Source organism: Rousettus aegyptiacus, unplaced genomic scaffold (genome assembly GCF_014176215.1).
Source record: "Rousettus aegyptiacus isolate mRouAeg1 unplaced genomic scaffold, mRouAeg1.p scaffold_m13_p_17, whole genome shotgun sequence".
Classification (NCBI taxonomy): Eukaryota; Metazoa; Chordata; class Mammalia; order Chiroptera; family Pteropodidae; genus Rousettus; species Rousettus aegyptiacus.
This window is the reverse complement of record NW_023416292.1, coordinates 18853134-18870109: the sequence shown is the minus strand read 5'-3', so window position 1 is coordinate 18870109 and position 16976 is coordinate 18853134. Positions and strand designations below refer to the sequence as shown.

General features: G+C 39.8%; 1 protein-coding gene across 1 annotated transcript; it reads right to left on the bottom strand.

The window, feature by feature from the left end:
• Positions 1-397: 397 nt before the first annotated feature.
• On the bottom strand, positions 398-16910 carry CENPL (centromere protein L). Its single transcript, XM_036234622.1, has 6 exons — positions 16469-16910; positions 14800-14976; positions 12450-12701; positions 9015-9557; positions 2180-6792; positions 398-1274 (listed from the first exon to the last, which is right to left on the bottom strand). The coding sequence occupies exons 2-5, from the start codon at positions 14971-14973 to the stop codon at positions 6721-6723; spliced, it is 1041 nt and encodes a 346-aa protein (XP_036090515.1). The 5' UTR covers positions 14974-14976; positions 16469-16910; the 3' UTR covers positions 398-1274; positions 2180-6720.
• Positions 16911-16976: the final 66 nt, after the last annotated feature.

The window sequence follows — 16976 nt, the reverse complement described above, 5'->3', positions numbered from 1 at the left end:
AAAAAAAAAAAAAAAAGGAAAAAAGAAAAAACAAGAAAAATTCCAAGCAGTACAACTTTATTTTTAAGATATTAAGTTTGAAAATGCAAATAAGGGGAGAAGGGCTGTCTACGATGTAGATGTTGTTTCTAGGCACTCCCCCCACGACTCCACTCCCTCCAAGGACCGCCAGTGACGGAGACAGCTGTGCAAGGTGCATTAGCCATCATTCTCGCACTAAGGACCAGAAGACTTGAAAATCTTTAAAACAGATTAAAAAAGAGGAAGCATCTCATTTTAAACAGTACCATTCAAAAGGAATATTAAATCGATGAAACCAGGACTCCAAACGCTTTCGTCAGTGGAACTCTGCTGCTTGTTTTCTTCCATATGAGTTTGTTTTCTGCTATGTGTAAAGTTTTTTTTTTTTTTTCCATACTGTTTCCATCGAGTTTCTGCTAGATTTTAGAGCTCTGCTCAGTGCCTCTACACAAACAGTCCTCAATTCTCGCGCACTGTCTTGAGAGTCCCCTGATAGAATCGTGTGCAACTCTGCCAGTTTTTACTCAGAAACATTACTGACTGAAGCAACTTTCCTTCCTATTTTCTTATTGCTACTAAGGACCAGCAGGGAGAACCGTCCTCTCCCCAGCAGTGAGACTGTTATGCAATTCACACTAAATGCTCAGGCCTGCTGGAGCCGAGGCTGCCTGTAATCCCAGCCGCCAAGGGACAGAGTCTTCAGTTCACGTGATAGTACGCACTAATGGAGTGAAACCAACTGAGGCATTTTAGTAATATCTTGGTTCTTTTATACAACTATATATCATCCTCCTCCTTCTGTAAAGCCACCACTACTACTTCTCTCAATGGAGAAAAGTTTAAAAGTTCTAAGGAAAAAAATGATAAAAATGTCAGTGGGTTAAAATTTTTTTGTCATTGTGTTCACAGGACAATTGTTTTCAATGTATTTTGCAGGAAAATCTTTGAATAAGACTTTATCTGCAACCAAAATAACTTTCCCCTCCTTTCTCCCACGACAAAAATGTTCGACAACTTTTGTGTTTACATTTAAAAATCATTTGCACCTTTACAAGGAAAAAAATAAGTATTTGGTAAACAATTGTTTACGTGTATCATTTATGCTTTTTTCTAGCATGTATAACTTTTTTAAATAAAGATAGTACTTACCATAAAAAATTTTGGTTAATGCTTTTTAATTCTTGTATCTTTGCTATTTAGATTGTTTCTATATCATTTATATTTCCTTTATGTAAAGTTACACTTTCACAAACCTGAAGGAATAAAGGGATTACCAGCTAGAATTAGAATTATTATATTTTATATATAAAAAATTTATTTAAGTTTAATGCATAATTTAATGTTAATATATTTATATATATTAATTATAAGTATTTAGGTAATGTATTAATACTTAATATCTATTACCTAGCCGCTAAACTTATTTCCTGGTTATAGGACTTAGAATCACACAATTTTGAGCCAGAAGGACTCCTACCAAGCATCTGGTCCAAACCCACTTATTTCTTCGCTCTGAGACTGAAAACCAGGGAGGCCCTTCCCTAGTCAGTGATGGAACTAGCATTAGAACCAGCCCCCCGAACCCCCGCTCCGCTTCTCTCTGCCACACTGCACCGCAGGCCGACCTGGAACACGGCCTGGAGCTAGGTGTGCTAACAGAATTCGATTTCGAGCAGTCTGATAAGCAACATTGAAAAAGTCTAAAAATTGTCATGAGACCCTTACAGAATGGCAGCATTACCAGCCAGTCTTCAAGGCAAAATCGCATTTTTCAAGACTCTGCTGTTGCCTGTACTGGAAGAAAAGGTGAGGAATAATAATGGGCACAGTGTTCTAGGGACGAGGCCCGCCATACACTGGGAGGACCCCGGTGCGAGCAGCTCGCATGGCGGCGGCCCGCGAGTGAGGCCCAGGACGACAGCACTGCTCAGCCTGCTCGCTGGAGCCCAAGGGGTAGTTTTTATTTTCCACTGAAGATGCTCCCGTCTATTATTGAGCGAAATGTACCTATTCTAATAAAGACATCGCTCTAAAATAGAATATTTTGTTCATTTATTTGCATAGTTGAGGATTTGACGGGGTCCCCTGGATTTTTAAGCTCAGATTTGTCCACACGGAACCTCCAGCAATTCATCAGTTACAGCTCAGGTTTTCTTACCCTGGCTCTGGTTCCCGTGAGGAATTTTGCTCGTGAGTTGCTGCTCCGGTTAAGCCGCGACTCCACGGATTTGCCTGTTTGTCTCTCCAGTCTTGAGGACAGCAGTTTGCCATGTCCTCCCCTGTCCCACAGATCCAAGAAGAGTTGATTTTTCCATCTGTTCCGCTTTCTACTTGTTGCTACTAAACAGAATGGCAACTTCCAAACTCTTCGCATATGAAATGAAACCAGAAGTGATGTGTTGTTTTAAGTAAAAGAAAAATCATGAATCATCTCAATAGATGTAGAAAAATGAATTGACAAGATCCAACTTCCATTTGTAATAACAATTTAAAAAACCCTCAACAAATTAGGGACAGAACTTTAACCTAGTAAAGGGCATCTATGAAACAGCTAGCATATTTAACAGTGAAACACACATCCCATTAAGATCAGGAACAAGACATCCATTCTCACCACTTCTATCTGCCATTGTAGTGAAGAGTTTAGCCAAGGCAATTTGGCATGGGAGAAAAAAGCATCCAGATTGAAATTAAAAAGTAAAACTGTCTTTATTCACCCATTTTGTACTTAGAAAACCTTAAGGAATTCACTGAAAATTAGACAAATGAGGTCACAGGATACAAGAGCAATATACAAAATCAATTATATTTCTTGCACTAGCAACAACAGCCCAAAAATGAAATTAAGAAAACGAGTCCATTCTCAATAGCATAAAAAAGAATACTTAGGAATCAATTTAGCAACAACAACAAAATACAATATTTGTATGCTGAAGACTATAAAACATTGTTGAAGAAAATTTTGAGAAGATTTAAATAGAAGGATACCCCATACTCATAGACTGGAAGATTTAATGTAATTATGATGGCAATACTCCCCAAATTGCTCCACACATTCAACACAATCACTATGAAAATCCCAGAACTTTTTTACGGAAATTGACCAACTGATCCTAAAATTCTTATACAAATGCAAAAGACCCAGAATAGCCATAGCAATCTTGAAAAAAGGACAAAGCTAGAAGATGTATACTTCCTGATTTCAAAACACACTACACATCGAGACGGCGTCGCACTGACGTAAGGACCAACAGAAATAGAATTGAGAGTCTGGAAATTCACATCTATGGCCAACTGATTTTTACGAGAGGTGACAGACAATTCAACGGGGAAATAATAGTCCTTTCAATAAATGGTGCTGGAACAAATGACTATCCATGTGCAAAATAATACATTTGGATGCTTAGCCATGCCATACATAAAACAACTCAAAACAGATTACCTAAATTTAAGAGCTAAAATTATAAAATCTTTAGAAGAAAACATAGGAGTAAATCTTTGGAATTCAGGTGAAGCAATGACTTCTTAGGCATGACACCAAAAACACAAGAAATAAAAGAAAAAAATTGATAACTTGGATTTCATCAAGATTAAAAACTGCATTTCAAAAACGAGTTCATTCTGATATTTCCAATTAAATTTAATAGTTTTTACTTAAGCTTATCTGATTTTATAATTGTATATCTTTTAATATGGAAATTTTTCATTCCTAACATTGTTATAATTACGTTTCATCTTATAAAGTGGTAAAATAATGCCAAACTTATTAATAAAAATATAACAATGCAATTTAAGGTTCCTTTGCTGTTCTTCTTTTCCTAGCCCACTGGCATGTACAGTTAAAACAGTAGTTTTTAAAGATCCTACAAATAATTCTTTGTGTGATGAGAGCATGAACAATATACCCGGTTCATCTGTTTTCAATTTTTAAGGAATGCTTTGGGCTTTTTTTTCTTTTTGACCTAATTTTGTTTCATAATTGTATAAAATACTTACACAGTTCTGTTTGAAACCTTATAAACCAGGAACGTACAGATAAACCTTGACCATCATTTCTGGGCCTCTTACCCTTTTTCTTCCCTCCCCTATTAGAAACCACTTTCATTTCGGGTTTGTCCTTCCACTATTTCTTTAAAAGCATAAACACACACACATCCTCTTATTCTCCATTCCTTCCATAAAAGACGGCAATGCCACACACTGTGCCCCATCCCGCCCTTTCACGGGGTGTCTCCTGGCGCTCGCGCTGGTGCAGTATTAGCTGTCCCCTCGAACCCCTCTCTAGTTGCATAGCAGTAACTCGCTGGGCGGCTGACTCATAACGTATTCAACCCATCGGCCTCTGACGGCTGTTGGCACTGTTTTTAACCTTACTGTTTGTTACAAATACTCCTGTAATGAATAGCCTTGTAATGCCTCATTTTGTATTTTGCCAGTGAATTTGGAGATAGAATCCTAGAAGTAGAATTGGTGGTCAAGGAGTGAATCACACGTGATGTTGGTAAGATACTGCTAACTTCTCCACAGAGGTCGTACCGTTTCCAGCAACCCTGTCACCTCTTCCACTCCTGTCCGCCTACAGTTCCTTCTCCCTCATGGCTTATAAAATGCAAATGGGGTCGCATTACTCTCCTGCTTTAAAACTCCAGTGGCTTCCGAATGCAGAGAATAAAACCCAATCTCTTCCCAGTACCTATAAAAACTTAGACTGTGTGGATCCTGCCTCTCTGTATCAGGATTAGGTTTGGTTATGAGCAAGAGACCCCAGAAACAAAAGCTTAAACAAGATGGAGGTTTACTTCTCTGACACACAAGTCTGGAGGAAGACCACCCAAAGCTGGCGCTGGGGTTCAGCTTCCAGAAGTCCTCGAGGCACAAACTCCTTCCAGGCCGAGTTCCCGGATGCCTAGGACCTGACCTCGTCCCTGGGACCTAAAAGAGCAGGTAGGGTGACAGCCGTCATGTGTGTTCCACGCAGCAAAGCTGGAAGAATAAGGAAAGGGCGAGGGGCACGTGCCTGCCGTTTTAAGGAAGATTCTTGGAAGCTCTACCTACTTCCTTATGTGCTGCGGGTCAGAACTTAGTCACATGACTACGCCTACCTATGAGAAAGGCTGGGAAAATGTCACCTGTGTTCTGGGCAGCCACGTGCCCGGCCAGACGCCGGGGGACAACGCCGTGGAAGAAGTCTCTCCTGCGGTGTCCCGTCTCGTCTCACGTGGCTCCCCTCTCCCTTGCTCCAGCCACGGGGGTCCCCTTCGCTCCTCACCCAGGCCCCGCTCGGACCTACCTCAAGGCCTTTGCTCCTGCCGGTTCATCTGTCTGGCATGCCCTTCCTCAAACGACGCGGCTGGTTCCTTATCATCCGGGACTCAGCTCCAACGTCGCTTCCTCAGAGGGACCTTTTCTGACAGGCCCCGTGCCACCCGCCCTGCTTCACGCCGCACTGCCCTCTCTCTAGAGTGCTCACCTCCGCATCCACCTCGCCTTCCTCCACGGGAATAGAATTTTCACAAGCCTGGGATTTTAGTCTTCACCGCTATACCCCTATTACCCAACCCGACTCTAAGTACACGATCGAAGCTTAAGATTAGTTGGATTAAGGAACGTTCGACTCCAAAGCCCACACTTTTCCTACCACCTGTGCTGTCCCTCGTATATGGGAAATGACACCACACTGCACAAGTTAACCTCTGCTCTTAGAATGACAGCCTATTCCTGTTACTTTCCTCCAAACAAGATTTTTTAAAAAACATTGTTTCTAAAGTAAAACAAAACCTTCCTATGCTCAGTTAGTAATAAAAGATTTAGATATTACTAAATATCTTGGGCAAGTCTCTTAACTTGCTGGATTTCATAGTTTTCACCTATAAAATGGACAAGTTGGTTAAAATTCATTTAGTCCACAGATGTTTACCAAGCATTCTGCTAAAGCAAAATTAGGGACATGAAAGTTAAACAAGAAAAGCTTTGTCCTCAAAAGCAGCTCACAGGTGCCTTTCAGGTCTACAAATATGTAAGATCTATGTAATTGTTGGCTTATAAACTGTGTGCTGGAGGAAAAGCCCGTGACTTCCCATTCCTAAGATGTTAACTAAAGGTCTGTCACCAAGACACTGATAAACGCGCTGCTTCATTTTAAAAGTAAATATTTAATTTAACACTGCGATAAGAATTGAATATTAAAAACAGAAGCATATTAGTGGCTAGAAAAAATCTACAGTCATCTTTAGTTTCTTTTGGAGAGGATTTTTTGATTGCTAGTTCTCTACAGCAAAATAGTGCTAGAAAAACGTCTTCACAAGACAGAACTTCTCTCTGAATGCAAGTCTAAGTACTTAAAAGGGATTAAAGGTTTTAAAGACCCAAACCAGAAATAGTCAATTTTAAAGATATCTCACTGGAATCCTAAAAGTTTGAAATAATAAACATTACATATTTTTTAGAAAGATGATCGACAAACGACTCTAGAGACTGGCATCCCGGATCCTCACGAGTGTCACATCCGCCGCCACCTTCTCCGTTCTCCTCGTATGCTAGGTCCCTCTCAGCTTCCGCCCGGGTGGCTCCAAAGGCACTGTGAGGAAACGTGCAGAGATGGACGTCTGCTTCTCCTGCAGTCCCTCTCGGCTTGGCAATTAGGCAAATAATCAATGAGGAAAAGGTATGTAATCCATTATTTATAGTCCCCACAAGGCCTCACTCGAGTTGAAAAATTGCCAGTTCTGTCAAATATGCCAACACTCCAATAAGGTATTTATGACACAGAATCTGGGAAGAAAAGAAAAAAGAGAGGGACATTTAAAATTTTAAAAGAATTAATGATGATAAAGCAGTTTGAGATTTGATAAATATTCCAGGCTTATTTTAAATTCCCTATCTGCAAGTTAAAAACGAAAATGAGCCAAAACCATTGCTGTTCTAAGTCAAATAAATTTTGTTTAATGAAGACTCCTAACTTTAATTTACAACTATAGTCAATGGTGCTCAGAAGTAATTAGACTAGGGTTCTTACTTATTCAGGCTTCCATGCTTGAGCTATCTGCCTACGGAGGAAGGGGACGAAGGGGTATCCATGAACTCCTTGGACTTATATGCAAATTAAGTATCTACATTTTCTAGAAAGGTTCCATAATTTCTCTCTCAGAGGGATAAATTCCAAAAGTACCTTGTAGAAACCAAGAAGATGGCAGAAACCTGGTTAACACATTACCTTCAAACTTTTGAGAGGTAGTACAGTGTTGCAGTTGAAAACATAAGCTTTTGAGGCAAATAAATGACCGGGTCCAAACTCCGACCCCACTTATTAGCTGTGTGATCTGAGGGAACCTGTTTATCCTGCAAGCTATGGTTCCTCTTTATAGCACATGAAAAGTTACAAACTGTGTGTGTGGGCTGTTGTAAAAACTGAGACAAAATGGGTCAAATACTTAGTAACACATGAAACAACTTAATACTTAATAAATGTTAGCTATCACCATGGCATGATCTGACCCTAGGAGCCACAGTTACTACCTTACATCATTAAGGGAGGCTCTTAGATTTAGAATGGACCAGATAAAATAAATGTTTCTGGACTACTCTCATATGCATAGATAGTTAAATTAAGAACACATAATATAAAACTTTTTAAATGCAGCTTAATAGAGTGTGGGCATATGGAAACAAACTTCAAAAATATATAAGGACTTCATGAACACTGAATTCTGAATTGCTAAAATGTAGTTTTTTTTCCTTCATGTCAAAACAACATCGAATAGTATAATCTTGCAAATTTTTTACTGCAAGCTATAGTAAAAAATAAATTTGACATCATGACCCACTACAAATAAATGTATACCCTTACCACAAGTGATATACTCTCATTTTTATGTTTTCTATTCCATTTCTTTTGTTTGTTTTTTGAAAGCTGGTCTCTTGCCATCAGAAACATTTCCCAACCTGTCGCATTGTGACCTCCAGCTGGAAGAGCCCTAACGCAGTGCTCCCAGACAGAGGACGGCCTTCTTGGGCCCTAAGCGATGCGCGTTCAAATCTTGACTCCGCCTCCATCTTGCATGTGTCACCTAGGCCTATCCAGGCCTCAGTTTCCTTGTTTTGACCCTTTTCCCATTTAGAAAAAAAAATGCAGCTCACACAGGAATGCTACGTTTTCTAAGATTTGACATTTTCAGTGATTGAACTACTAAAAACAGTGCTATAAATAGGACGGCATTTGTTTCCAAAGACTATGAATGTCCTAGAGCGATGTGAAAATAATAATAAAAGCGAGCTATTTCATGGCAAACTTTGGTGGTCAGGTTGGGACTATAATCCGTGAGTTATCTTGGGGCAAAGAGGAAAAACTTAAAAATAAAATGTGGATGAAAACACCAAAACACATAGGTCTAAAGATTAGCATTAAGATGTGTTAAACTCCTAGCACAGTGACAAAATCAATATTCACTGAGTGTTTATTGTGGTCGTATTTTAATATAGTTTAAACATATTAATTTATTTTAATATATTCGAGTCCCTAATCTCAGTTTATTTCTGATACTTCCTCTAATCAGGACTTTTTAAACAGTAAAACAATGTCTCCATTATTTCTTTCTCATTAGGGACAGAAAAGCCTAAAATATAAAGATGGTATCTTAGTTCTGTGTTTCTGGCTATAATTTTCTTACCTAATGCACGAAATCCACTGTTATCTGATCATTATTTCGAAGACTGACAAAAAACAATTTTTAAAGTTTCAAAATTACTAGAGAATAATTATTATTAGTACAAAAATCTGTAGCACAGAGCATATAGTATCCTTCCATAAAGCTGCTTCTAAAAGGCTGAAGACTTTTTAGTAAACCATTTATAAAGCATAAAATAAAATCTCTCTACTGTCTTGAAATGGAGACATTCAAATATGTTTCTTCCACGTGGAAAATGCAATTACCATAAATTTTGAAAATTATGCAACAATAAGGAAAAATCCCTTAACTAGATTTGTTCAAACTGACCTTTATTTTGCCATCGGTATGTGCTGACGCTACAGACGTTGAAACGCGAACCAATCTTGTGGCTGATAAATGAATTTTGAAATGCCTATAGAAATGTGAATAAAGGCAGTCCATGAATAAGTCGACTTCCTCCTGGGTAACTTCCCCAGGTGTTTTGTGGACACTGTCCCACAAAGCTTTTGCATCCTCTGGATGTATGGCATAAGAAATGTCCAGACTTTGAGGGCTACAGGGTACAGACCAAAGAAATTCAGTAGTAGCCACGTAATCGTCCATTTTGCACGCGGTCCACATAGCGGCCATCCAGGAAAGATTGAACGCATTGATCGCTAAGGGACTGAAAGAACAGTCGAAAGTTTTCTGAAACCAGGTTCCGATTATGGCTGTATTAGCCACTGCTCCATGTGCGAGGAATAAGGGCAGACAGGTGAAATCTTCCGAAACGGTCTCCAGAAGACTGTCCCCAAACACACAGCAGAACCACCCGGACCATAAGACTTTACCTTCTCTGTTCTCAGATGGCAATTGAGATTTTGACAGAATCTATGAAAGAAAATAAAACGGGGTCACTAAATCCAAACGTACATTTATTCTGAAATTAAATCTTCTCAAAATTAATTAGTACATTTCAATAAGAAGACATGTTCTATTAGTTGCCAAAAAACACAGGGGGACTAGTGTCCCTAAGCATTATTAGGGTTTATCAAGTTAATTGACCATTTTTCTAATATTCTTACATTCTAGAGACATGGTATATGGCAAGATCTTCACACAACAGAAATACAACTAAAGGATGTTGCCAACACAGCATAACCAGGTACAGTATCCAGGAAAAAAAAAAATCTCAACTTTAGAAAGGACCGTAAAAGGTCACCAAATGCATTGTGCTCTTACACTGAGGAAGACGTCAGTATTTCCTATGGCCTACAATGTCCTTTCGCATGTTAGGCCCTGTAGTGAGCACATGCAGAACGCATCAGATCTGATCGCTCTTCTGCAGGAAAAGCCCTTCAAATACCTGAGCATCCCTACCACACCGACTGCCGGGTTCAGCATCCCCAGCCTCCCCGACCAGCCTCCCGTGGCAAACATATGAGTTCTCACTCTGCTCTGACACTCTTCTGTATGAGTGAACAAAAGTAATTTCTTCAAAAAAGTTCTGGTTTACAGGACTGTCACCAGCTTCAACCTAGATTATTCTTTTATTACTATAATCTTAGATTACAGTAGTTTTCTGGTTTTTAGTCAACAGCTTTACATAAGTCCAACATAGTCATTTTTGCTAATAGGTAAACCTTCTCAACCTATATTGAGGCAATAAACTTATCCCTATTAAAATCTCGATCTCTTTCAATTGGCCCATTCTGCCACTCCACTGAGATCTTTCAGAATCCTGATTATATTTTCCAGCAGATTTGACCAACCCTTCGAACTTTAAACACGTGTAAATTACACAACAAACATACCTTCCAGATAGTCACAGATGTTTTAACATTACTTTTACCATAGTTCTCCTTCTTGTTCAAGAGATTATAAGTGACTCTCAAATACTTTAAAGCCCATATATAGTCTGTCACACTTAAAAAATTTACAGAGTCCTATAGCCCTGTTAAGAAATGAGGTTTAATTTGAAAACTACTAGGACACTGCACTAAAAACATAAGAGGTCATTCCTGTTCTTCACACCAATATCTGCTTGCCTGATGACACGCGGGACCCGTTAAGCTCTCGAGGCATCACCATTCGCGTCGCTTGGCAGAGACTGCAACCTGTCTCCCCGTATCTGCTCCCCCTACACGAAAAAACGGCGCTTCACTGGGGGTGCCAAGTACCAACTGAAAAAGACAATTTTTCTAGTCTTCCTTCCCACTGGGATGTAAAGAGAAGTTGCCTGGGTCTCCGCAAGGCTCATTAAAGGTTTACTCAGTGGCAGGCACTGTGTTCGCCCTTCCCATCCTCCTACTTCCTGCTGGGAATGTGGAGGGAATCTTTAGCACTCCGGAAGCCCTCTCGGACGATAAGGTGACCGTAAGGATAGAAACCATGCACCAAGGATGGAAGAGAGGAGAGAAGGGGCCTAGATTTTAATAATGTCATAAAGCCTATACCAGCCTTCAACAGCTCACCTGGGGACACCTCTTTCATAAGACAAAAAAACCTCTAACTTGCAAATTTACATTTATGTACGCTTTGTGTTACATGCAGCTGAAGCTAACCCTAGGAATCTCGAGGTCCTTGCCAACAACACCAGGATCTAGAGCCCGGCTCAGCAAGCTCTGTCTGTGAAGGCCCAGACAGTGAATCTTGGAGGCATTGTGGGCCATCTGGTCTCTGCAGCAGAAACTCAACTCTGCTGTCGCAGCACAGATGATTCCCAAACAAAGGAAAGGGGCTCCGTTCCAGTAAAGCCTCATTTACAAAACAAGCAGTTCAGGCCTCGCCATGGTTAGGACCAAAATTAGGACTATTCAACTGTTTCGGAATTTACTGCTAGGATGAGTTAACTCAGAAGAAACAGAAGTAGCAGGCATGAATAAAATGAATCCACCTTCTTAATGAATCAAAGCTTAGTCGTATTACTTCATACACTGCATATAGGAAGGGATAGAAAGTGTTACATTTCTGAGAGTAACTTGGCATATACTACGATTAAGTTCCTAGTAGAATTTTAACAAAAAAGTATGTAATGACATACTTTTTTGTTAAAATTCTACTAGGAACTTAATCGTAGTAAAAACCAAAGAACTAAAGAATTCCTAACAACATGAGTAATTATCCCCAACATTAATTATTAATAAAAAAGCCATAATGCAAAAGTATGGTCAATATGACCCTCGTTTTCACAGATATAGAGAGCCAAACAGATGTGACTATATTCATGAGCAATACCGGTCTGTAGTTTTCTTATACTGTCTCGGTCTGGTTTTGGCATTAGAGGAGCTCTGGCCTCCCAGAATGACTTAGGAAGTTTTCCCACCACTTCTATCCTCTGAGAGAGAACTCAGAGAATCAGTATCATTTCTCCCTTAATTGTTGGGCAGAATTCACCAGTGAACTTAGCGAGGCCTGGCGCTTTCTTTTAGGAGGTTATTAATTATTGATTGAACGTCTGTAGTAGATGTAGGCCTATTCAGATTGTCTGGTGCCAAACAGCTGTATACAAAAATGTGAAACTGTGGTTTTTAACTTTCTTTGAATGTTCATTTATTTTCTAAGTTTTCTAAAATAAACATGATTATGTTGAAATAGGAAAAAACCTTTTTTTTTAAGTTGGCCATATCTAATTACTATGATTTGATCAAATAAGACATAAAATAAAGTTATAAATCATAGCTTAGGGATTTTAAAAAGAGTGTAAAAAAAAATCACAATTTCCAAACCAAGAAAATGCAGATTCTTTTCCCCAAGGGAGCAAGCATCACTTCTGTACTGTACCTGGACAAGAAATGCTTCCGGGTCTCTCTGTGTCCCTTTCATTCCCAGGAGAGCAGAGAAAGTCACTTTGATGTTGAAGTCTTCCCCGACTTCCACAGCAAGACCTTTTTGCTTTTCGGCAGTAATAAATGCACTCAGAAGTTTAGAATATTCCTTGAGATTAGTATAGGAGAATTTATACATGGGAGTTAAACTATATAAAGTCCATTGCTTATGCAGAAGGAATGCAACCTTTTGAGGTTCAACATCTTCCTAAAAATAAAATCACGACAAAAGAAGTTTAAGAATTAGGAAACTTTAGTAAATAAGAATTTAATAATAGTATTTTAAGTAGTGCATACAGATCTATGACTGGTACCTGACCGCTGTGCTTCAGACAAACGGGAGTTTGCCGGCCTCGCCGAAGGTCCTTACAAGGGCCTTGGCTTTCGCTGTGCGTTCCTTCTGGAACGCTCTTCCCATGGGTGTTCACATGGCATGTCCCTGTCCTTCGATCTGCGCAAATGTCCTCAAGAGGCCACCCTATTTAAGTGACACCTGCCCCCACTCCGACTTTGTCACTCTATATTTCCTTAATATGCTTTTTTTCACAGTGTTTATTACTATGTGACGTTATAGATCTGTCTGATTGTTATTGTTTGTTTTCCCTACTAGAGTATGAGAATGATTAAACGATGGATTTTGTTCTATTCACTAGTACATCTCTAGAACAATGACATCTAGAACAGGTGTTCAAGAAATATTTATTAAATGAACATTGATGTTTCACTTTTAGAAACTTCAAATTATAGATTTGGAAAATAGTAGTTTTTCCTGGAGCAACTGATTTGATTGGTTTTAATTAAGTAGTCTTTTAGTTTGCCAATATATCCACTCTATGACACAATGCCTGTATCAGTAGATTAAGTAAAAAGATACTTGGGAGTATTTCTGCCGGGCTCTATTAAACCCCTGGTACCATTCGAAATGAAAACACTTCATTGGCATTGCCCTACGGCACTCCTGAGGGGCTTCGCGGACATCCGATAGGCTCCTAGCTTTATGCTGAACTGAATTTTCCTGTAGAATGCACACTTCCCGGCTGTCTCACAACTCCCACTATCGTGCGGAACTTTCACTACGATTGTCTACTTGACAAAAATATTTGCTCTATTTATGGAAACAGTTATAAACTTTTACATGATAGTTTATGAACCTTTTTTTATAACCATAAAAAGGTATGGCAAAATTATATGTATCACAGAAATAAGGGAGCACTGGATTGGGCATTCCAAATTTTACTTTATATGGAATTTCTGTTTTCTGATTAGAAACCATCACTTTCATTACCAGCACTAGTAATTTTCCTTTAAGACAGTTTTCACAAAAAAGCAAAAATTTTCTCATATCCCCAAAAATACTATGCACACAACATTGACAAGAAAACAAAGTTACAAATGTGTGAGTGAGTGACCAGCCAGGCTCCTTGCTGAATGACTCAAAACCACACACCAAACTTGGATTGACTAGGGCTTTATCTCATGCTTCAATAAAATTACAACTTAGTAATCCTGTGTACCATCAGAGTTGTTATAGATCAAAACAGAACATGTTGCCACCAGACAAATGTGGGCCAATTTAAACACCAAAATAATTTAGTAATGAATTACAAAAATCTGAAAAACTGGAATTCATGAATCCATACTGATAAACAGGAGAAAGGAGAAAAGTTTATAACAGAATGCCAAAGGCTGGTTGGTAAATATGGAGTGAATGGAGTTAGAAAATCATTATTTTGCAACCATCGTGATAAAGATGGGATCAGGCAAAAATTATCAATAGATGTTAAGTGTATGGGGAGATTTGGACAAGAACAGGATGCCTACATTATCTTAAAAGTGTCTCCCCAATGACTGCTTCTTAGCAACATGGGGGAATAGACAGTAATTACTGAGCAACACCCTGACATCACCTATGTGGGACCAGATGTCACTCCTCAAGGACACAACGGCACCTAACAGTATTCCAGCCAAGAATATATAACTTCAATCTAATCATGATGAAACATCAAACACGAAAGAGGACAATTCTATTTTAAAAAAAGAGAGGAGGAAACTATCCTCTTCAAAAATGTCACTGTCACAAAAGACCAAGAAATATTGTAGCGATGTTCCAGTATTAAAGGAGATCAGAAGACTAACAGAGGAGGTCCCTGGTGATCCTGTGAATAACTGTTTCTTTCAGCTGTTTCTCATTTACTACCTGAAGGAGTAAGATACTAAAAATACTAGAAATAGTAACAAGAACTGCAATGCTTTGTTCATATATATTCTCAATCACTGAGTAACACGATGGAACACAAAACACATACCTGCAACTGTGGACACTGGGGAATTTTCCTTCGAGATGGAGTCGGGACAAATGAAGTCAGCTTCCTGGCCGATTCTAATCGTTTCTGCAGAGGAGTGGCACCTATGAAATAATCTTTATGCCTCGAGGGTGCACTCTGTCTGGGAGTTGATTCTGGTGCATCATGAGAATCCATGATCTACATAAAAAGAAATAAAACCACAATACTAAACACTAAAAAGTTCATTTGTCCTCACAGTTTCAATGATTCTTCTCCTCACTATAAAGGAATTCTTTCTCTCCCTCCGCATCTCTGCTCCAGTTTTGAATTCAACCATATGCGGTTATTTCTCACTGGCTACAGGCTATTTTTATGAATATCTTACAGACAATGCATGCGCAACATGCTCAAAACTAAATTCAGCTCCTTCCTATCCTCCTTCCAAAAGCTAGCTGGCCCGTTTTCAAATTCCTGTCAATTTTCCAAGTTAATTTAAATCCATTTAATAGTCTCCCACTTTCGTTCTTTAACAGGTAGTCGCTAAACACATTCTTTGGAGTTTCTCCTTCAAAGGTCTCTGCCACCCATTCCCAAAGATACTTCCTTAGCCAGGTGCTCACTACCCACCACAGCTAAGCGTTTTCCACACCCAAGCGTAATCACTCTTCAGAAATGGCACTTTATTATCAGACACCTTTGCAAAAATCTTTATGGCAATGAGGTAAATTCTACTCTTCTGCTCTGAAATTAAGATCTTTCTTAATTCAGCTTGTCCTTATCCTCCTACTTCTCCTAGACATAAATATATTCTTGCCTATCGACTATATTCCCCATCTGAAGTGTCCTTTTGCCATTCCTGCTTTAAGCCCGTGCTTGATCTGACTCAATCTCTAGTGGCGGGGGGGGGGGGGGGACCCTGCACTGTTGGTGCAACTGTAAATTGGTGAAGCCGCTATAAAAAACCGTATGGAGAGTCTTCCAAAAACCATAACTAAAACATATGACCAGCAATTCCATTTCTCAGTATTTATACAAAGAACATAAAAACACTAACTCGAAAAGATATCTGCACCTCTATGTTTACTGCAGCACTGTTTCCAATAGCCAAGATATGGAAGCAACCTGGGTGTCCGTATGTACACAATGGAATATTATGCAGCCATGAAAAGGAATGAAATCTTGTCATTTGCAACAACATAGATGGACCTAGACAGTATTATGCTAAGTGACACAAGTCAGAGAAAGACAAATACCACATGATTTCACTGATTTGTGGAATCTAAAAAAATAAATAATAACCAAAACAGACTCATAGTGATCTAACTAATATAATACTGTATGCCAATTATACTTAAATAATATTTAAAATTTCGGGTAATATATATTTACTGTATATTTCTATAAAACTTTAAAATACGTTTTTAAAATTAGCTAGCTCTCCCGCCAAGTGCTGCACTTGTAGTTCATGGCGCACAATTACTTTTTTCTTGGGCTAAGTCTGTGAAGGGAGGGAGCCTGACTTCGATCGCTCTTCTACATGGCCACCAGTCCCTGACGCCAACCGCCCCAAGGCCAAGGCTTAGCCGGGCGCCAAGGGCGTAGAGGGAAACACACGAGCATTATAAAGATAACACAACAGGGCGATATACCAAGTTTACTGCCAGTGCTGTACCAACATTAAGCATCTTACCAATGAAATGCTGTGATGACGCTGTCACCCAAGCCGGCTTCACGAATCATGCTTCAAGTCTGGATCCAAAACTCCGCACAGACGGAAATCCCCTCAAGTAAGAAAGTCACCCAAATGGCAGCTGAGAGAGAGACCGGAGGCACACCTGGCCCTCCAAATTCACTCGTGCTCCACAAGCGGGCTCCCCGGGGACACAAACGTGCCCGGTAATGTCCTCCGCTCCCTCAGACGTCAGGAGGGCCCTGTGACTTCACCCGGCCGGACAGACATTACGCTGTCACCCAGCTCTGCGACGCTCGCTTCTGCTGAGTCGGCCACTGCCCGTAGAGAGGAAAGGCAAGGGACAGGGTGTCCCAACTCGCTCTTTCCACCTGAGCCCTTCGGGTGACAAGGCCAGCTGTGGAACCTCGCCCTTGGGTAGCTGCAGTTTACCCCGCGGCCGCCAGCGCAGTTTAAAATCGTTTCCCGACTCGCTCTGCGGCCGGACGCAGGGAGCCGCCCAGCCGCC